This window comes from Pholcus phalangioides, unplaced genomic scaffold (genome assembly GCF_987345545.1).
Source record: "Pholcus phalangioides strain wild (caught in Gottingen) unplaced genomic scaffold, Ppha-v1.0 ptg000028l_1, whole genome shotgun sequence".
Taxonomy (NCBI): domain Eukaryota; kingdom Metazoa; phylum Arthropoda; class Arachnida; order Araneae; family Pholcidae; genus Pholcus; species Pholcus phalangioides.
This window is the reverse complement of record NW_028301618.1, coordinates 7,439,134-7,461,729: the sequence shown is the minus strand read 5'-3', so window position 1 is coordinate 7,461,729 and position 22,596 is coordinate 7,439,134. Positions and strand designations below refer to the sequence as shown.

The following is a 22,596-nucleotide window of genomic DNA, read 5'->3' as shown; positions in this document are numbered from 1 at the left end:
CTGAATTGACAGAGAAAAGACAGACAAGAGGAATCAATGTGAGCCCTGGGAAGAGCATCTCTGTGTTGAATTTACAGAGCTCATCAGGTCCAAATATCCCACCAGCACCTTCTGCATCTAGCACAAAAAGTACCAAAAACTACCTCTCATCAGGAGATTCACAACTTCTGATTCTTTATGTGAAAGTGATGCAGAGTCTGTTGTGTATGCTGAGTCAGAAGCCAATATGATTAGTGCCATCAGTGAGGAAGTTAGAAAATACAAAAAAGGCCATGACAGGCAAAATGCCCGATGAAGCTGTTGAAGAAAGATGCCCATAAAAAGTAAGGGTCTGTGTTGTTTTAGTTCTTGAGGGTAAATACTATCCAGAACTAACTACCAAAGTTGGTAAATGCGGTACTTTAATGCATGTGATGGAGTCATCAGGCAAAAACTGGAAGATGGCCTAAAGAGAAGGATGGAATCTGGTTACCAAGGCAAAGAAATAGCGTGCAGTACAAATGCTCACAAGCAAAGAGGGAAAAGAGACATTTTTGATGTTCCTGAAATAAATGGGTAGCCCAACAGAAGTATAATTATTAAAAACTTGTGCCTGTGCATCTTGAATTTTTGTTTGCATACATTATTTTCTTGTACTTACTTTCAGTTACTGTGCTTATGTGTTCCGATGAGGTTATAGTGAGTGTGTGTGTAGTAATCATCTCTAAGGCTCTTAGAGATTAGTCTTTCTGTGACAATAAGAAAGAAATGACAGAGCGTTTAATTTTTAAAGTGCTAAAGACGATTAGTGTTGTGTTGATTATAGAGTTGAGCAAGTAATAATTATAGCGAGTGAGTCCGCAATGAAGATGTGACCAAAAGGACCCTAGGACTCTCTAGCTTACATAGCAAGGAAAAGGTGGAGAGTAAACAAAAATGTTTATTTGTCAAATATTATAGCTGATTTCTTTGAAGGGATGAATGATTAGCTATAGAGACATAAATTGCATTGTTCCGATTTATTATGCAAGTTTGATAGTATATATATATATATATATATATATATATACTAAGTTTGTTTGATGATATCTGTCGTTTATGGGAAACTGCAATTTAATCAACAAGGTGTTTCAAAAAGAATCATCCGATTTAAAAAAAACATAACTATTCAACTTTTAATCAGTTTTGATCGAATAATGTATAGGTAGAAAGAGAGAGATCTCGGGTTTCATGCAGTTGCCGACAGGTAGCGTTAACACTCTTCCTTCTGCCGCCACTTGTGTTTGTCAAGATGGCGACTGCACAACAGAAATCGTTTTGTGTTCTAGGCGGAGATCGATTTGGAAGTCTGGAGAATGGGGCACGATGATGCGAGTTCATATATACATTAGATCAGTCGACTCCACCTTTGACGCTGGGGGTCTGTATCTCTGCCCATGATCGTGCTTTTGATCAACAGTACCATGATGTTGAACTTCCTACCACTCAGAGCATTAGGCGATGGTATAAACAATTCCGAGATATGGGTTGTCTGTGTAAAGGGAAATAACCTGGCTGTCCCCGCATGTCAGACAAAAATATGGAGCACATCTGACAGAGTTTCGCACTAGTCCACAGAAATCTACTCGCAGTGGATGCAAATATGTTCGCAAAAGTTTGGGCGAATTTGACTACCGTACAGACATTTGTCATGCATCCTAATGTGGACATATTGAGCACCTTTAATTTGGTTTGTATAAAAACTTTGATTAGCCGTGTAATATAAAACTAATCTTGAGTGTCTACTATGTTCAATATTTTTTGTAATATGCATTCTGAAATTCTTTTTGAAACACCCTGTATATTATTTAATTAAACTATACTTTTTCTCGGCCATATGATCATGTTCCGAATGATTTCTCTCACTAGTCCGTGAAATGAGCAGAGAATGAAACAAAATGCAGGACATCAAATTTATTCACAGTACAGCTATTTACAACAGAGATCTTGATGGAACATGACCTAAAAACAGTGAGAGCGATTTACTGAAAAGGCTGCCTTCCGACTCAAATTTTACATCTGCTTAGTTACAGGAAAAACGGTACCACCTTATATAGGCCAAAAGACTTAGATTTTTCTATCATCTTTGCAGATCATCTTTATACTTTTCCTTTAGCATCGCATCAGAGCTGTCGCCAAACCTGTCAAGTTTGTTGTTAATTTGGCGAGATTTCATGAGATATCAAACATCGATTATTTACAAGTGAAAGATGACGTAATTAAATGATAAATAATCACTATTTCATAATTTCCGAAACAATATTATATGGTGCTGTGACAAAAAAAAAATTTGTGATGTTGTGAGGGTAATGCTTTCAATATGGGCACCAATTCTGTTGATGTGTTGCAGCAAGTTATGTCTGGTGTAAACAAAAACGACTGTGTTGTAGAACTTCCGACGGTGAGAAAGAATTTAGGTACATGTCATCTTCTGATTTATAAAATTGAAGTGAAATTTTTGGAATGAATATTGTAAGGTGGGATTATTGTGCTCATGACACACACAATAACCTATCTTTTCTTCCTAATAAGGATTTCCTGCAAGCAAAACAGAATGTAAAAGAGAAAACTAAAAAAAAGTAAAGCAAAGAGGATTTTATAGTACAGTCTACCCTCTGTATCTGCAGTCTCTTTCCCAGTTTTGAAAAACATTGCTGCAGCGCTAATTCTCAAACAGAACATAAAATTTATTTTACATGTTGAATGAATGTCCTAAAAACCCCTTCTTAAAAGGTTTTTCTAGTGCTTCAGGGAATGTTTCTAAGGCCGGGATTACACTATAGAAGCTTGATAAAAGAAAACTTGAAAAAAAAAACCACCAATGAGCCTATTGGTTTCATTTGCTTGAATGTAACCAATATGCTTATAGATTGAATTTTTCAAGTTTTATAAAAGAATTTTTATCAAACTTTTAGTGTAATCCAGACCTAAAAGACTTACTTCATTGTTTCTTTGAAAGTGAAAAACTTGGAAAAAAAAATCAGACCATTGTGTACTAATCAGACAATGATTAGCATCATTGCTGCAGTTCAATGTTAAACATTCAAAATCATTAGCGGTTAGAGACCACTGATTACACAATGGGACCACCGAAAAGAAAACTATAGAGGTCTGCAAGACCTCTATAGTTTTCTATAATTCACATTGCTGCTACTACTCTCTAGACCATTCCATTGTCCCATAGGGGGAATATTGCCCACTTTGGAAAACACTGCCCAATAGATCCATGTGTCTCAAGTGGAAGGTGCTGTTTTTATTTGGGTGTGATAAAAAAAGGTATGCAATTTATGTACTGCATAACTTGCATACTATAACTGTCATTATTAAATCTGCAAATGTGAGCATCAAAGGAAAAGAAACATTTTTCCCAGTATTTAACAAGATGGGAGCTTGGAACTATAAAAATACTTTTCCTGAATTGGTGGTTTAAATGGTTCTTCGTTCTGGATTCCAGGAGGCACCTTTACAGTAAAAACTAGTGTTGTCTTTTGGATACTGTTAATACACTGTACATACACATTGTAAACATTCTTTTGGGGGAATTTCTAACGAACTATAGTGCATGCCAGAAAGTATTATGTGCATGTGCCCTTAGCAAATTTATGATGTCAGAGTTTCTACAATAGGTTATGTCCAACAGCATTTGTTTACCAATTTTTGAATGTTTCTTCTGACGCAGAAGAATTGGTGGAATAAGTCTTGTCACATACTCTTACAAGTTTAAGAAACAGCTAACATACATTATAATGTTCATTCAGAAAACATTGCAGAGAATCACTGGACACCCTTTTCTACTTCTGCCACACAAAGCAGATATAAAAGAGGTGCCTAATAAACAAAAGTTTATGGTTTCAGTTATTCACAAATTTTCCCTATTCATGGTGACCCCCTGGAAACTACCCCCTTCTCCGAATACAGAGATAACTGTACTAAAAAAACTCTACTATAATGTCTTCCAGAGAAAGAAAAGAGGCATTATTAGTTGTACCCACACATTGTAGAAAAGAAAGTTCACCGATAAGCAGGTTTAGATAAGATTAAAAAAAAAAAAATCATTTCATGAAAATTCATTTCGAAAACCAGGGTAAAAATTTGTTATAGGCATATTTTGCTGAAATCTGTGTTTGTTATAAGCAATCAAAAAAAGCATTGATAGCCAATAAAAAACCCACAGGACATAGAAAAACTTTGCTCTATGAGAAAACTTGTAATATTTAAGTGAGTCTGACTGCATTTGTTTTAAAAATTGTCTTGTTTTGTGTACATTCAAAGTAAAAAAATAGCAGTGTTCCGATTTCATATTATGCTAACGAACTAGAGCATTTATGTTGCAATACTTTATTTGTGAGCCACTTTTTTTTGGTACATTAAAAACATTTGCATAGCATGAATTATATGACAGGAAATTATGCGTCACAAATTGCATGCTTTTATATGCAACAACTCCTCTACTAAAACTCCAAGTTATAGATCTATTTAAAACCTTCTGCTACACCTTTTCAAACTTGTCACTTAAGTTGTAGTCATCCCAAATTTTATGTCAATATCGAACTGGTATAATAGAACATCAATACGATACCTTTTTCAAGTGACGCACTATGATACCAGGAGAGGTTCCAGTAGGATCAGGTTCAAAGAAACTATTCTCTGAGTTTGGCACCGGAGTGTTATCGATAAATGACTGAGATCCACCAAACCAGTAAGAAATCTACGAATGAAACAACCGAGACAGGAATAAACTTCAATTTAATGCATGTATGTAATATGAATACAATGAAATTAAAAAAAGTTTTTTCTCAGTCCAAAATATGTAATTTTAAATCAAAACTCAACTTTAAAAGGAAAATCCATTGGTTTTGGAACACCATCTTGCCAGGGCCACACAGCATCCACATACCACGTGATAAGCCAATACAACACTAGATTCCCCAGCATCATCGCCATAACTTGTGCCATATTCACATTACCCATGATTCCATATGAGGTAATGTTACTCCACTGAACACCTACTCCTACAGAAAGAAAGTAGTATTTCCATAAGATTAACATTACCTTTTTTTCGAACTTGCTGAACTGACTCCAGCCGTTTCAAATTAATTTCCTTTATCCAAACACTAATAAGCAGATGAAAAATAGATTCTGAAATGCCACTAGACAGGCATACTTACTTGATTGTTCAAATGCAGCGATCAGTTTGAAAACTACCAAATACACTCCGCTCGGATGCAGACAAAGGGCCAGTTTACTTGTGCTGCTTATCGACAAGTATTTCTCCTCATCTGTAGCCATTGTATTCACAAAAATGGAAAATGGTACGAAAATTGTAATCAAAATCAACATCACTGCCCAACTCACTGGAACAAAAAAAAAAAAAAAAAAAAAAAAAAAAAATCAAAGTAAGCTCTTTAAACTCTATCTTATTCATGTTGGCAAGGGTAGAGATTTCCCGCTAGTAATTTGTGGCTTTTACGTTATAAATCAGTGTTAATCTTAATCTAGTCTTACTCTTATTCATTCGGCCCACCTCCCCCCGCTTTTGAATAAAAATTTTCTCATTACCCCTTCCCCTGGAAATGACGTTAAAAATAGACATTAAAAAATTGAAATATGGCAAACCTTTCTCTTTTTTGCATCAATATATTTTTCACCAACACAGTAGCATAAAAATAGGTTGACTAAAAAACAATTATGAAATTACAGTAAAGTTCATGCGAAAAAATTTGAGATTTTTATGAAATTGTAAGATTTATATTTACACTGATTACAGTCAAAGTAATATTCACATCACATAAAAGATCTATTTATTATATAATAATAAAACACATACACAAACACAACTACAAATAGCAACCCTAAGGCCATGTACATAGTGAGACGACTACAAGGTACAGGAGTGCATAATAGAAGCTAGCGATGGAAAAACAAATGTATTGCTTTGTTCTACACCTCATATACTCGAGCAGCAAGACAAAGAAGAGAAAGACTGCTCAACAATGTACGTTAGTTGAACAGAAATGTTCATTTTCATCTGAATCTACTGATTTTCGCTACCTGCTGATTGGTTTGTTTATCTATTTTTTTCTTTCCCGCTTCTGCGGAGGAATCACCACCATTACGTTTTAGAACTCCTCCGTCATTTTCTCTATCCTCCTCCTCTTTTACTATGTGTGGACATCTCTTCCTCCACCACCATGCATTTTTTCTTCCTAGTTGCAATTCTTGGAATTCATACCTCTTTGCTCCACTATGTACACATCCTTCAGGGGCATCCTTAAAATAAACCGCCACCCTTTTTAAATTAAATGTATCATTAATTTGCTAATGCTGTACACTATTTTAATAAGCAATATTCTCAAAGTCATAGATTTTATTTCTTCGTTGAACAATTTGTCACTACATTGAAACCTCTCTCCACCACTGCTGAGCAAATTTGAAATCTATTGGATGACATGCCCAGGGCATGTATATGCTACTGCCAAAGCCCAAAATTGGCCAATTCGCAAACTGACTGATGATCCCAGACCAAAGTTCAATAACAAAAGACATGATTCAAAATCATCAAGTTGGCATATTTTTTCGTGATAATTATACAAATACAAATACAAATACAACGCCACAACAGGCAAAATGCCCAACGAGGTGGCTGATAAAAAGATGCCCATAAAAATATGGTTGTCATATGTTTCAAAAATACAGCAACCCAATTAAAAATGCAATTAACACAAATTACAAACAATATATACACATGATAAAATATTATACGATGCCCATAAAGATTACTTATGGTTGTCTTATTCTAAGAATGGATAGCTTCTCGATTTACCCCAACATGTTTATCGTATTTCTTTTTAAACGTGTCAATTGTGTTACAATTTACTACCTCCGGGGGTAAGCTATTCCATTTATTAACAACCCTATTGGAGAAAAATTCCCTGCGACACCATAACCTTGCATTGTCCCTCACCAATCGATACTGGTGTCCCCTTGTAAAAGCAGTCGATTGGCGGTGTACTAAAAGTTCATGGTCCATCCTATCCATCCCATTGAAAATTTTGAACACTTCGATCATATCTCCTCGACACCTGCGTTCATCCAATGTAAACATATTCAAAAAATGAAGTCTTTCTTCATAACTCAAGCCCTGTGTGCCAATAAGGACACGCGTAGCTCTTCTCTGCACCCCTTCAACCAAGTCTATGTCCCTCTGTAGGTATGGTCTCCAAAACCTTACAGCATACTCCAGTCCAGGACGAACTAAGCCTCGAAAAAGAGGAAGAATGACTTTAGGAGAACGCGAAGAGACCTTTTTGAAAATGAGACCAAGCATTCTATTCGATTTTTTGACAACCGCTGAACAATGTTCAGAAAACTTAAGTCGCTCGTCAATGAGAATTCCCAAATCGGTGACTCTAGTTGCATCCGGGATAGTGACACCATTCAACTCGTAAGAGAACCGTTGGTTGTTCGAACCAAAATGAGCGACCATGCACTTATCTACGCTAAACGTCATGCTCCATTCATTTGCCCATGCTGCAATCTTGTTTAAGTTGGTCTGGAGCAACTCCCTATCGCTTTCATTCCCGATTACCCCCATTAGCTTCACATCATCTGCGAATTTGCTAGTAATTCCATCGATACCCTGATCGAGTTTATCGATAAAAAGTGAAAAAAGTATGGGGCCAAGGACACTTCCCTGAGGAACTCCACTTGTGACGTCTGTCCAACCAGAAAATTCCCCGTTCACCATAACTCGTTACGACCTATCTCTTAACCACGATTCTATCCAATTCAGCAAGTTGCCCCCTATTCCAATCTCGTGTAAACGCTTCAAGAGTTTGCCATGTTGGACCCGATCAAATGCCTTCTGGAAATCAAGGTAAACAACGTCGACATTTTTGCTCTTACCCAAAGCCTTAGTCACGTAATCATAGAAGCAAAGGAGGTTAGTTACACATGACTTCCCCTTCCTGAACCCATGCTGATTATCCGACAATACATTATTCTCGTCTATCCACTTCACAAACTGCCTTTTGATGATAATTTCCAAAATTTTCGAGAGGGAGCTCGTCAAACTCACTGGACGATAATTAGACACCACTTCTCTACTACCCTTCTTAAATATCGGAACAACGTTAGCCAGTTTCCAATCTCTCGGGACGATACCCTCAGCAACACTACTCCTGTATATCTGTGCGACTGGCCCCAACAATTCATTAGCACCTTCCCTGAGAACCCTGGGATAGATATCATCTGGTCCTGGTGCTTTGCTTGCACATACATTTCTTAGAAGATTTAGGACCTCCACGTCTTCCACTTGAATATCGTTGAGCGTTTTATTACCCCATGCAACACCCGTATATCGAATATCATTATCTCCATTAAAAACCGACGCGAAAAAGTCATTGAAAGCACTACACATGCCTACATTGCTCTCTACTTTTGAGCCTCCTATCGAGAGGGGGCCAACTGTCCCCTTACATCCATTATTGACGTATCGAAAAAATGATTTTGGGTCAGAGCCAATGTTATCTGCCAACCTAGATTCAACTTGCTTTTTACTATCCCTTATCGCTTTCTTCAACAGTCTTCTTTTATCAGTAAACAATGATAGGTCACCTCGTCCACTTTTATACTCTCTGAATGCTCTTTTCTTTTCAAGATAAAGGTTCCGCACGCTATCCGTGAACCATAGAGGGTGTGATGTACAAACACGCTTTTTTCGAACAAAGGGTATGACGTCGTGCAAAACAGAGGACAGCTTCGTACTAAATTCTTCCCATTGACTTACCACCCCTACTGATTCCAACCGGTCTTTGAAAACTTCCGCTAACCTTCTTCGCAAAACATCAAAGTTAGTTCTCCGAAAACAAGGAACCAATCTTTTGTTATCAACCTTACCCGAGGAAAAGTTACAGTGAAATCTGACGATACGATGATCACTGGAAGAAAACTCTTCCCCCACCGAAACATGTTCAACTAGATCCTCAGAACTAGTAAGAACTAAATCCAAAATAGCAGTACCCCTAGTGGCTTCTGATACATGCTGATACAAAAAATTTTCGAGCACCAACTTAAGAAAGTCTCTTTCATACTGATTTCCAGATGAAAGGTTCTCCCAATCAATACCCGGGTAATTTAAATCCCCTAGTATGAGAACCCTCTTTCGCTTACACATGTAGGAAATTTCATCGTGCATTTTGGCGATGTAGTTTTGATCCCTATTCGGTGGATTGTAACAAACCCCAACAATAAGCTTATGACGTCTTTTGTTCTCAAGTTCAACCCATATGGTTTCAATATCACTTCTCTGTACGTTACACTCTCTAGCCTTCAAACATGATTTCACGTATATCAACACTCCACCCCCTTTCCTATCAGATCTATTTCTCAAAAAAGTATCGTATCCGGAGATGTGTAAGAAAGATTCATCCCCATCGTTCGCCCAAGATTCTGTAATGGCTATATGACCACAATAGTTATGGCAACCCATCAAACTGCAGTCACAATGCGATAACCATTTTTCCCTCCAAAATTTAGCAGAAAAAATATATGTTTATATAATTAGTTTTTTTTTCTCAAATTTCACTTTTTTATTCTCGTCACATGGAGCTAATTCAATATAACTACTACACATAGACATTTATCATGTTCTTGCTGATTAAAAAAAAATAAATGTGGTTCCTACAGGACTGTCTTACATCAGCACATGGAGCTTTGGCCAGGGATCTCCGCCCACTTTGCCAAATGACCTGCCGAAGTCGGAATAATTTCTGCAATTCAGATTTTGGCCAATTCGCAAAGTGGCCGGCCCGTTATGAATTGGCTGCACTCTGGACTTTGGCAGTAACATATATCCATATATTCCCCCCCCCCCCCATGAAAACATGCCTGACACGGGAATATAAAAAAAAAGACAGGAATTTAAATGCTAAAATGCTTATTCAATTTTAAGATTGCTCCTGGACATTTGGTGTCAGAAGAATAAATTATGTTGCCTTGAACATTGATGAGTTTTAACTCTATTCACTTTCTTATACCAATTAAAAAATTGTATATATGGATACTATTGAGCACCCAATAATTTTACAAATGTGATTCCTTGTGAAAAACTAATATAGAAAAATGTTTTCAGTTTTTGATTTTACCAATAAAGTTATAATGTGTGTGCATTAAAAATTACTCGCTTTTGAATCCTGCCAATTCACACACACCAAATGCATAACTTGCTGTTTTTAAGTCAACAGCAATGCTATAACCCTGAGAGTAATCAAGAAAGCTAAAGCTGTACAAACCAGTTTCTTTTCGAAAAATTTGACTCAATAATAAAGGAAAGAAAATTATCACCATTTGACAAAAAAAAAAAAAAAAGTTGATTTTGGGAAAAAAATTCTTCCAATAAATCTGGTGCTAAATTTGTCAATATAGTGGGGCAAAGGTAACACCTAACAACACAGTTAACATCACTTTACACGAAGAGTAAAAAGCGCTGATCGTGAAAGAAAATAACTGAACTTGACTTCCAACGGAATAAAATACTTCAGTTCATTTTCAATTAGCTGCAACCCGCTGCATGGGAATTTTTTTTAATTATTTGGGATGTTTAGCACTAAATGTTATAGCTTCATTAATATTTGTCTGATGCTGAAATGGGAAAACACTTCTTTATATAAGTTTTTAACAATGAATCACATGTGCGGCCAACAGTATCCCCCCCCCCCCCCCCCCGTAGAGATAAGCCTGTTATTATGCTATAAGTTTTATAAAAGAATTTTTACAGTGTAATACTGGCCTAAGAGAATATAGCGCATGAGAGAATATCACTTGAAATAAAGAAACTTTGCGTTGTTCCTATTGAATGAAAATAAAATTATCTGATATAACTATTAAAATAAAATGGTTGTTGGTTTTAAACCAAAAAGCAGCACGTTAATGAGGAACATTCAGTAGAAAACTTGAGAGATGTGACGTGAGAATATTCTCAGAGAACAAGAATATTCTCGTGATTCTGTGAGGGTTGATTATACCAAAAATTTATATAATTACCCCTCATGACGACTTTTAGTTCGAGGCTGTAAAAATTTGGTTACGAAGATTTTAGAAACCTTTAGATCAAAACCTCAATTCTCAAGTTATTTATCAATGCATCGCAATAAGCAAAGCACTATAAAAAGCACTATAGTACGCAATACACCACAATACGCATTAAACGCGGCATTACAATGCGATGCACTACAATATGCGATGCACCGCAATCAGTAATGCACCATTATTTTAGCAGTGCCACAATAAGCAATGCACCCCAATTCGCAATGAGAAGCAAGTATTCATCCTTGACTCAAAATGAAACCTGTCAATTTCCCCATAAAGAGATCTGTCCAATGCCCCGCCCTGGCTACCCGGACCCTGTGTGTTGGGAGCACTGGTGATGTATACATACCTCTGGGTACATGCACAAAACTTGATCCCTACAGGTCAAGCAGTTCCCTATGTCCTCAGGAGTTAAATGAAATCTTGACCCAAAATCGTAACAGACTTCCGTAACATAAAAACGTAACACATTTCCGTCACCCATTTCTGTAACATAAAATCGTCACTAATTTCGGTTGCTTAGAAACAGGCCTTTTCGAGTTTGTGATCTTATATTATAGAGATGATTATATTATAGAGATGATTATTTTATGTTTTTCATTGTTTCATATTTTTTATTATTACATTGTATATTTTTTGTTACAGCATACCGGTGTAAATTTCATGTGAAAAAATAATAATTAAGCCCTAGTAATTACAAATCATTAATAAAAAATATGTTTTAGACTCGTATTTGCACATGCTGTGTATCTAGGATATTGCATACAACTCATCATTATGAGACAAATCAAGTTTTGTGTAGCAGCTTTATATTTTCTTCCAAGGGCTTTAACTATTGCAAGCACATTGAGTGAAAGTGACCTTGACTCACACATCAAACTTTATCGCAAGTTTCTCACTGGCCAGTACACATATATTTACACAGATATACCATCTATCGACTAACCTTTGTTTATGAACCTGGTAACTGCCATGCAGAATGCTATCATATTGGTGGCGTACAACAACAGAATTACAAAGAATAGGAAACCATCTGTTTTTGCGAGGACGCTTGTTGCGGGGACATCTGAGTGCATTTCCTCCGGGTAATTCGTAATTTCAGGTTGGAAACGGATCTTGAACAATATGGCAATGAAAGCTGACACGATTAATGCCATGGCAAAAACGTTGACGAAAGTACTTGTCCAATAAACACAGTCTGTCATTCCCATCATCCTTAGCAGCTCCTGAGAGGGAAAATGAAAATTAGTGTCCATATCCGGGGGAAATTTCTTTTCACCTATATACATATTTTTTATTTTTGGTAACATCACTTTCAGTGAAACATCAGATACTCTACCCAGTGGAACCACCACTCGTTCCTTCCCCTCTTACCTCCCGAAGTTACACCTAAGGGTTTCCTGAGGATATAGTTATAAGCCAATATTACAGAAGATTCTTAGAATAACAACCTGGGGGTGTACCACCTTCTAATTCTTAATAACCAATCATCCATACGTAAGAATCGGCTCGTAAGAATCACGTTAAGAATCGAGCTCCGAATGCAACCATGGTGTGATTGTTAAAAGTTATTCTTAAGGTCATGTGCCAGTCGACAGGCCGAAAAATTTCCCTTTTGGGGAATTTCGCCATTGGCCAATCAGCACCCAGCTAAAAATTAACTTGTTGTTGACAAGATGGGGGAGAGGAGAAGGAATTTTAAAGCGACTCTTTTAGCCAGAGAGAAAAAATGGCGGCGACTATTTCAGCAAATGTGAATATGGTTGAGAAGAAATGATAAATACATATTTTTTTAACATGTTGCAATAAAAAACAAACATTCATACTTAGTCATACGGTATGATTCGAATCAAAGATTCATCCCACGTTCACGGGGATGGATCCCTGCCACCCTCCATAAAGACGGACTATGCTATATATATGTCACTGTGAAAGTGATAAAGAGATATTATTATATGAATAATCACCGGCCATTTCGGTAAGTTTGATAAATTTTGCTCATATACCATAAATCTATCACATTTGTAGGTCATTATGCATAATTGTCAAACCATGGTTAATGCGATAAATGAGTTATCGTTGTGTTTACATTATGTATGTGAGTGAAACTAACATGACAATAATTTTTATAATATGCTTCATGTTTCTTTAAATTAATTGTCATGGTGAATTGAACGTGGTGATATACATGTATTGCACAGCTGCTTTGTGGTTAAATAAAAAGAATACTGATCAGATAATACATCAATATTAAAAATGGTCATCGCTTCTGTAATGTTGGCTTTTTTACGTACACAAAGCATGTGAAAAAAACAAATGCAGCAGCAGGTTAATAATGATTTTAATTTATGTACAATTATATTTCGGCCGATTAGAGCTTTATCTCCCATATTATGTGGAAGAAATTCAATTTTCTCTCAAGTTTTAAACTAAAAAAAAATTTCAAATCTACAAGTTCCCATAATATGAAAAAAATTCTATTTACGACTCATTGTTCATAATATTTATGGATTGAAAATTTGAGAATCATACATAATCACTGGTAAATGTGATAAATGTAGCAAAATTTATCAAAAACTTTATCGAAATAATCCAATATTTTATCACTATTATCGAAATAATCCAATATTTTATCACTATTATCAACGTATATGTGAAGTATATCGACTCCAACACTGTTTACAACTCTCCCACACAACCTTCAGATAACTTTTCAATATAACTTAAAAAGTCTGACGAATTTCTTATTTGGAAATACAAATGCAAATTTTAAATTTTTTTCTTCATTTTTTAAAATATGAATCATAAAAAAAAAACTTCTATTAATGAAAGAGTTTAAGTTATCTTTCATGGAAGAAAAAAATTGTTTACTAAGAATCGAGCTAAGAAGTGGGTAGCCTCGGTTCTTAATTCGATTCTTAACTACGGAACAAAAACGATTCTTAGTTAAGAATGTGGTAGCAAAATTCCCTATCAATTCTTAACTAAAGATCAAATCCATAGTTAAGAAGCGGATTCTTATTAAGAATCAGAAGGTGGTACATCCGCTGATGTGCAGACATTACAAGGACAAATGGCTGCGTGGACACTATCTTCCCGATGCAAAATGCAGCACAGGCTCATACAGGATTACAAGCCTAAAGTTATTGACACCACTTTTACTTCAAATATGGAAGACAGATGGTAGCACCACCATAAAATGCATAATTCTGACAATGTAAATACTTTGGGGCCACTCATCAGAAATGCCACTCTTAATTTATGTGATCATTAAAATATTGGTCTTTTTTGAGTGTAAGTGGCCGCCTCTCCAAAAAAGTGAAAAAAGGCTACCCCTCTCTACCTATCACCCCCTGGTACTTCTGTGAATCAAACAAATAACTGATTCCTAAAAAATGTTCAATCGAAAGATTTACAAAAAAAAAATAATTTACCATTATAAAAGGTATATTTATAACTAGGTTTAATTCAGGGATTGACAAATATCGGGCACAAGGTTGCCATAGCAGCAAGAAAATTGGTATTGGCATCTAAAATTTTTTTACACCCAATTGCTAAGTTGGAGTTTAAGAATGGAGTAAAATTTTCTGATTTTATGACGGTGCATCTCTAAACATGAAAAGAGGATATTAAGTCCCAAAAAGTCGAGAAAACATTATTTGGGACCATTTTTCTTGAGCAAAAATCAGGCTTGGCTCAAGAAATTTGGCTGGCACCTAAATTTATTTTAATTTGTTAAGGCCTTGTTTAGTTACTTTCATTGCTAGATATTCTACTGGTGGAGAAAAGAAACCCATCAACACTGAGAAATTAACATGTATAATATATTTAAAACAAATATGAAGGGTGCATAGGTAACGGAATATGTGGCATTTTCTGACGAATCGAAATATTCGAATAATATTCACTGAGATATTCGAAATCGTGCATGCATATTAATTAAATCAACTTTGCCAATTTCAACCCAATATAACATCACATTTTCGATGCAAGCACATTAGCATAAACAGGCATTGGAGATTCACCTTGATATAAGGATATCGGATTGTCCCGATACATCGTGCATGCGTGTAAGCTTAATCGGCATCATAATTAATGATACATCACTGTGATCAAAATCGTTAAATTGTGATATTAATGTGGGACCTTACATCTGTGGTTTACTATAAATCGATACATTGCTCAGCCCTACTATGCTTTATGATCACTCACTAGTTCACCTTTGGGAACAAACTGACTATATTAGTGATCAAACGGCACAACAAAAATTCTGTGGTGTTTGGTCCGAACGTGACAACTCCAAAATCACATTTTTGAGATATAGCATTTTCATTGTCATTTAAAAATCAAAAATAAATCATACACGCAAATGGAAATATCATAAGTCAGAATGTTGTTTAGCCGTAAGCACGTATTTGTGCATTTATCTCATTTCTAATTAGTTATAATTAGCAAGACCTACTACTAGATCAAAAAAAACATTTTCTGGTGATATCATGTTCTGACTAAACGACACAGAATGAGGTTTGACGCTTTCATCATCTTGCTTGCTCAACTTCCATAAAAAAAAAATCATATTGGAACACAAATAATTTATTGCTGAGAGTAGTAACCCTATTCCCCAAAGCAGTATGTGTCAAAATCCACGACGTACGTCGCGGAACAATTACCGCTACTACAGAACAATTTGGAAGAATTTTAAGAAAAAGTGCAAAAAACACTATTACATGGATGGGGATGCCAGATGGACAAATATGTTGATATGTCCTGGCCGCAGGGAAGATAATGTCCACTCCATTAATCTCATTGACAAGCTCCCATCATCTGATATCGCTGACAATTTATTTGAATCAAGATTACATACCCTCGAATGGTTGGCCTTTTCTTCTACAAGCCTCTTCGCCAATATACAAACTATAATGATATAGCAATAGATGATGATTGACTGTATGGTTATGAACAATATTTTCAAATCTCTGTCATCTCTGTAAGATGGGAAAGGGAAACGCTGCATCATCAACTGCAAAATAAATAAATATATATATATATATAAAAATAAATAATAAATGTCAAACATATCATGAATATGAATTTATCTTTGGAAATGTAGTTAATAATTAAATTAAAGTGAGAGATTCAAATACATCAAATCGATACAAAACGTTTTGCGGAACCACTGCCTAAAGATTTATATAACTTGGATGTTTTTGTAACAATCACAATCATTTTATACACGAGAGCTAATTTGAGAGAGTTCATAGATGATTCCAGAAGATACTTCTTTCATGTCTCTCACTGAGAGAGATATGCATGCCAATCGCTCCGTGTATGGCTCTTATTGCATAGATGTTGTGCCATCTCTTAAGACCAAGTTCTACTTGTATGTTGGAAAAGATTCTCAAAAGGACCGAGCAATTTTTGAATGAAACATATTTTTGGAATAGTGGGCGAATAAGTGTCTTATCAACCTATCAATACCGTGGCATCTTCTTCTGCCCAACCTTGAGGCTCTTCGACAACACCCTTAAAGAGCTTTAAACACAATTTACACCATCAATGCAATAATCTATATAACATCTCGCGGCACTGTGGGATGAACACCATTTGGAAGTCTCCATTTCAACAGCAGATATAGACTAAATAGCTAACTTTTAACAAAAATGGAAACAGTCATTGAGCAACCAACTGCCAGAGCACTCGATGTCCTCTTTCTAGGAACAGGGAATCATTGAGATATCAATTTGTTTTGCATTAAACAACATTTGATCTATGCATGCAAACGATGCCTGAAAGGCACTGCCAAGATGATGATTATACAATCGTATATCCTTGACCTGGGAACAGAAAGTTTTCATATCAGTGTTTTTCACTAGCCTAAAAACGTGACATGTAATTTGCATTGAGTACAATGTGATATGTGGTATGATGATGTATGGGGGTGACAAAAAATAATTGTATACATTTTTCCAAATAATTGTTTCATTATTTCCAATTTAAAAAAATTGACAATTCGTAACACAAATATATACATTTGTTAACAACCACATTCGCTTCAATTCAAAATAGCTGCCTTAGGCCATGATACAAAGCTTCAAACACTTTGTAAAATTTTGATATATGAGCGCCACACCTCTCCTTTAGAAAGTCTGTTCCATTACAGACTCTGAGCTTCCTTCAGTGATGCGAAACGTTTTAGCATAAGCCCTGTTCATTTACGTTATAATCATATGTTGTGATTTATCGGATTGAGATACAGAAATATTTTGAATATTCAGTAGATGTAGTGATCATCAGGAAAACGATTCTTGCAACGCTGCTGGGTACCTTTGGCTCTATGTGTTGAATCTTGTTAGAATGTCCAAATGTGTTTTCAAAATGCTTTTGAGAGCATGGAAGCACAACAGCTTGCAAAATAGTTATCTGGTAAACATGTTGATAGATTTTGACCCCCTTTTCCACCGCGAACTGGTTTGAACCCTGAGTTGAACCATGGTCATGATTCCACACATTGAAACCAATTGCTGATGGTTCTGGAATATCTGAAGACCAATGTATGGTTTGATGACTGCGCGCTTGCTCAATTTTTTTTTTATATAACGCAATTCTCATGTATTCTCAAGAGATAAGTATGATCTGTCCAGAGAATCTGTTAGTATTAGTAGACATTCCACAAATGAACCGGGATTCAAACTCAGACCTGCACAGTCAGAGGCTATTTCCCAACAGGCAGTGTGAGCTTTTTTCAAGAGCTTTTCATCTGTGAAAAGAATGTTCTCCCATTAGTTACCAGTGCTCCCGGATGTAGCAGTACACAATATCTTTTTAGCTGTATTCATTTATTTTCATCAGTAAGTTACACTTTTAGAATTCGTAAGCTGTCAGTCTATGTTCTTGTTTTTCTATCAAATGTACATATTCTTGGTGAATGCCAGTTTCTCAGATGATCTTTCTCACTGAGATTCTTGCAGCTCAAATGCCCCTTTTTTATGAACTGGAGGTTCCTAGTTGTATTGACAGTGCAACCTGGATTGTCACCTTCATCACCTAGATTCTTGAACTGCTTAATAGCCCTTGAGATAAGTGAATGGGTAATACCAAGTGATTTTGCAATTTCACAATTCCGTTTACCCTTCTGATACAACACAATGGTTGTGGCACAGTTGTCACCCCGTAGTACGATGTAAGGAAGCATCTCATCTCTGTATATGAGAATGCTTCTGCAAATTAGATACCCTGAACCCCTTCCAGTACATCACAGAATGGATGAGACTGGCCATGAGAGGGTGAAGCACACCTTTAATTCATACTCAAGTTAAAGGCAATTAATTAAAGGTGACACAAGTTAAAGGTGTTCAGCCTCTGTTATCTTTGGAAAAATTGCAGATGTTAATAGAGAGACAATTACGGATCCAGGCTAATGGGTCAGAAAGGGCAACTTATTGTGTGGGTTTATAACAATAATTGAGAACCCCTATCCTATGTAATTTACCTCTATAATTTTTTTTTGTACATGTTATATGTAGTTGTATATTTTTATAGTAAAATTTGTTAAATATTGTTCCCTCACCTTTATAGACCATGCACGGTTGCAATCACAGTTATAATTTTATTATACATACACTGAGGAATGTGCGATCTTGATCGCGTTGCTATTTCGATTTTTGTTGCCATTTTAGTTTTGAGAAATTTCTATAAAATTCAATATCAATGTTTGAAAATGTAAATTAATTACACTGCATTTTTATTGGTTGCATTTTAATAAGAGTTTTTTTTAAGGTGGTCCGTCCTTGGAGTTAGATTGTGCCGCATTTATTATTTTGGGTATAAATATCTGGAGATCTCTGATAACCCTACTAACATTCATTTTCCATTCATTACCAATCTAATGCTTTGCTGATCAACCCTTGGTGAACTGCCTGTCTGCCCATCTGGAAAAATGCAATCGTCATGCTCTTGAACTAGTTTTCACCCAAATTTTGTGCTAGGCACAACGCCAGCTGGTCCACAGATCGTCTTGTCTTCTCATAATAGGGAGACAATCACGGATCTAGGCCAATGGGTCGGAAGGGGCAACTTATTGTGTGGGTTTATAACAATAGTTGGGAACCCCTATTCTATGTAATTCACCAAATCCACCTCTATAATTTTTTTTTGTACATGTTATATGTAGTTGTATATTTTTAAAGTAAAATTTGCTATATGTGGTGATATATTGTGATATGCTTAAAATGCAATCGTCATGCTCTTGAAATAGTTTTCACCCAAATTTTGTGCTACGCATAATGCCAGCTGGTCCCCAGATCATCTTGTTTTCTCATACTTGTCATCCATGGTTCTAGTCATTCGCTGTCCTACTTCCTGTTGCTGATTGTCATCCTGGCACTAATTTTCAGGCTTACTGGTTCCCAGTCTTGCCATAGTGAATCTCGTCACCAGATCATGACCTTGGCAGCTCTGCCAAGGTCAATGACGTCACATGATTTCAGTATTGTCGTTGTGCTACAATTACTTCTTCCACATGGGCTCACAAGTGGACTGTTGCCATTAATATGAAATTATGAGAAGTAATTTTAATGTTTATGTTAATTCTTTAATCATGATCCAAGTAACTTTGTTAAAATTGTAAAAAAATTAGTTATGCTAAATTCAAAATCCTCTATGAATCTTATTTGTCCCTCTTTTATTGTTTACCTTTGCACTAATTCTCCTCTGGATCGTAACCTGGGTCATATGCAGGCTAATTGGATTGTCCTATATTTTATGTTATAGTTAGTAGTGATTCTCATTGAAAGCTGATATATAGTTAGATGCTATATCTTGGATCATATACCTAAAATATCAAATAGCTAAATAAGCAGACTGTTGTATGAGAATGTCCTCAAGACAACAAATGGTTAAAACAATATTAATAATATATAAAAGGAAACAATGTTTTTGTTTCCTTGATTTATTGGGCTGAGAAAAAGCAGTCTAAGTAGACTATGTTCTACAATTAACTTTTATTGACTTTATGAATTATGATCTAAAATTTAATTGCTACCAAATGATCGTTTTGTTTGAATTTAATAAATATCTCGTGAAAAATCAATTTCAAGTATCCCTTCTTGTTGTCTGCTAAACTGGGATATAATAAGAATCTGGGGGTGCATTCACACAGATTGAATCAACCCTGTTGATCGATGCAGTTGACCCGTGTAAACCCATCCATCTTATAGTAAACCAATCAAGGTATGCCAATTTAAATCATCTTGATTAAAATCACAATTTAAATCACTTGTTTTTAAAACATCATTGATTTAAATCATAAAATTTAAATTTCATTTTCCCTTTATTTAACTTATAAGATAGGCCATTGAAGTAAAAGTAACATAGTGTGGTATGCATGTAATTGAAATGTGGTAAAAAATCTTGATATATATATATAATCTTGAAAGAAATATAGAAAAGCCCGGGTAAAAATTTAGACTTGAACCTAATCCTTAGATACAAAACCGAAAGATGGCTGTTCTGTTTCTAGATTTTGTGCATGGAAAAAATTGTGGAAAACTATAACTGTGCTAAGTATTTGCACTAAGGTTCCTCCAATATAAAGAAAATAGAGAAATTAGTTTTTGCACAAAGACTTGAATTCCATGCCCCAATTTCTGATTCAAAATAATAATAGATGTTATACCAACACAAATACCATTGGACGTGAGATGTTGATATGACAGGAGAAAAAGTCTAGGGTTTGCTCATTTTTTTAATTAAAACTCAAATCTGTGGAAAGATAAAAATGTGTAAATTATTAAGCAACATATCATGCAAGTCGAAAACACACATCTCTGGTTGTATATCGAGTGAATTGAGAAACCCTTCACCATATGTGATACTAAGTCGCCACCAGTCTTTTACTTTAAAGGGGAGGTGAGGGTCTCGAATAAAAACACTACCAGAAAAATTTTATCCAATTAAAATCCATGAAGTTAATTCAGGCCCAATGACCTTTCACGTTGCATAAACACTGAATTTTGGTGTTCATATTTTCTGCTTGCAGTTCGTTTGTTTATTGTAAATTTGTAGCTTATTAATGCCAAATTAAATTTCAGAGATTAACTAAAAAAAAATTAGGCAGGTGATATGAAAATATGCATTTTAAATGATTAACAAGATTCGTCTTAATTAATAAGCTGTCAGTTAATCTAAATCAAATACAAATCCGATTGAAATAAAAAAAATTGTTTTTTTCAACCCTGAAACCAAAATAACATTTTTTTATCATATGGAACGTTAAAAAAGAAAAAATGTCATACCTCGTAGTTGACATCATTTCTGTCTTTTGAATTCAGTTTGATGAAAGTTTGTTCAATAGCAGCTTGCCACGAAAGAAAATTGCTTTCCTGGTATTCTGGAAAGGTAAAACAAAACCATTGAGCTGGGAAGCGAGGAAAGAAAAATTTTGGTTAGCTCTCGACACGAACAAACGATAATGATTTTTCGCAGCCGTGTGAAATAAACAACACAAAAGCCAAGTGTTTTGGAAGACAAAACCTTTTAGAAGGTCATAACCAGTGCCCTCTTAACACATGGGCCTGGGGAGGGGGCTCAAATTCAGAGGTGAAAATGAAGCATGGTTACAATTTGCAAAAGTGAACATGTCTTGTCAGGTAAAAGAAGGGGCGCCCCCTCAGAAAAATCACTTTTCCCAGGAGCCCAAGATGCTCTTGAGACAACTGGCCATAACTATGCCAGGGCAACCGACTCTCTCAAGAGACCTCTTGGGTAACCTAACTCAGGACTGAACAAATCGAAAAAACATTTAAGTGCCAGCCGAATTTCTTAGTAGCCAAGCATGGTTTTTATTCAAGGAAAATTATCCTAAATAACGTTTTGTTTTCAACTTCTTGTGTTAAGAGACACGATGTAATGAAATCAGAAAATTTAGTGTCATCCTTAGACTCCAATTCAGCAATAACATAGAGAAAACTTTAGGCGGCAATGCAGATTTTTTAGTTTCAATGGCGACCTGGCACCTGGGATTTGTCAGGCCCTGACCTAACTGACCCTATCCACTCAACAGCAACAATCTGTTGTTCAAAGAAAGGCAGGGGTTTGTGTTCAGTGTTTTGGTTAAGCTTGTTATAGATTTAAGGAAATCAACATCCAAGAGGAGACACTAATCAGTCTCATATCTCCCGAGGCATCAGCACCCAACAGTATTTTCATGGACTCTCAATGATCTTCAAATGATGTTCTAATAACCATATTCTGCCTTTTTCCTCACTTTAAAAACGGAACACAACATAAAATTCAATCTTGACAAACATGTCTTAACAAGTGAATGGAAAGTCTCACCAAATCCATTGTAACATTTGTGTTCGTAACTCTAGAAATATATAAGCCTATGTTACAGCCCATGTCAAAAATCTAGTGTCTTTTCAAAGTGTTCGGGAAATTATTGATAACTTTGTGATATGGCCAGTGTCTGAAGTTTGGGCAGGAGCAAACGGT

The 22,596-nt window shown here is 35.7% G+C and overlaps 1 protein-coding gene across 2 annotated transcripts in view; it reads right to left on the bottom strand.

Annotated features, from left to right (window-relative positions):
* The window catches only part of LOC149067872 (phospholipid-transporting ATPase ABCA3-like), a 48,660-nt gene that overhangs the window by 19,592 nt on the left and 6,472 nt on the right, over positions 1-22,596 (bottom strand). For both annotated transcript variants that reach the window (XM_089252311.1, XM_089252312.1), the window contains exons 4-9: positions 21,399-21,493; positions 15,971-16,126; positions 12,053-12,332; positions 5,187-5,372; positions 4,852-5,030; positions 4,598-4,726 (exon numbers count right to left, since the gene is read on the bottom strand). In XM_089252311.1, coding sequence (XP_089108437.1) covers positions 4,598-4,726; positions 4,852-5,030; positions 5,187-5,372; positions 12,053-12,332; positions 15,971-16,126; positions 21,399-21,493 — 1,025 coding nt within the window. The remainder of the gene's footprint in view (positions 1-4,597; positions 4,727-4,851; positions 5,031-5,186; positions 5,373-12,052; positions 12,333-15,970; positions 16,127-21,398; positions 21,494-22,596) is intronic.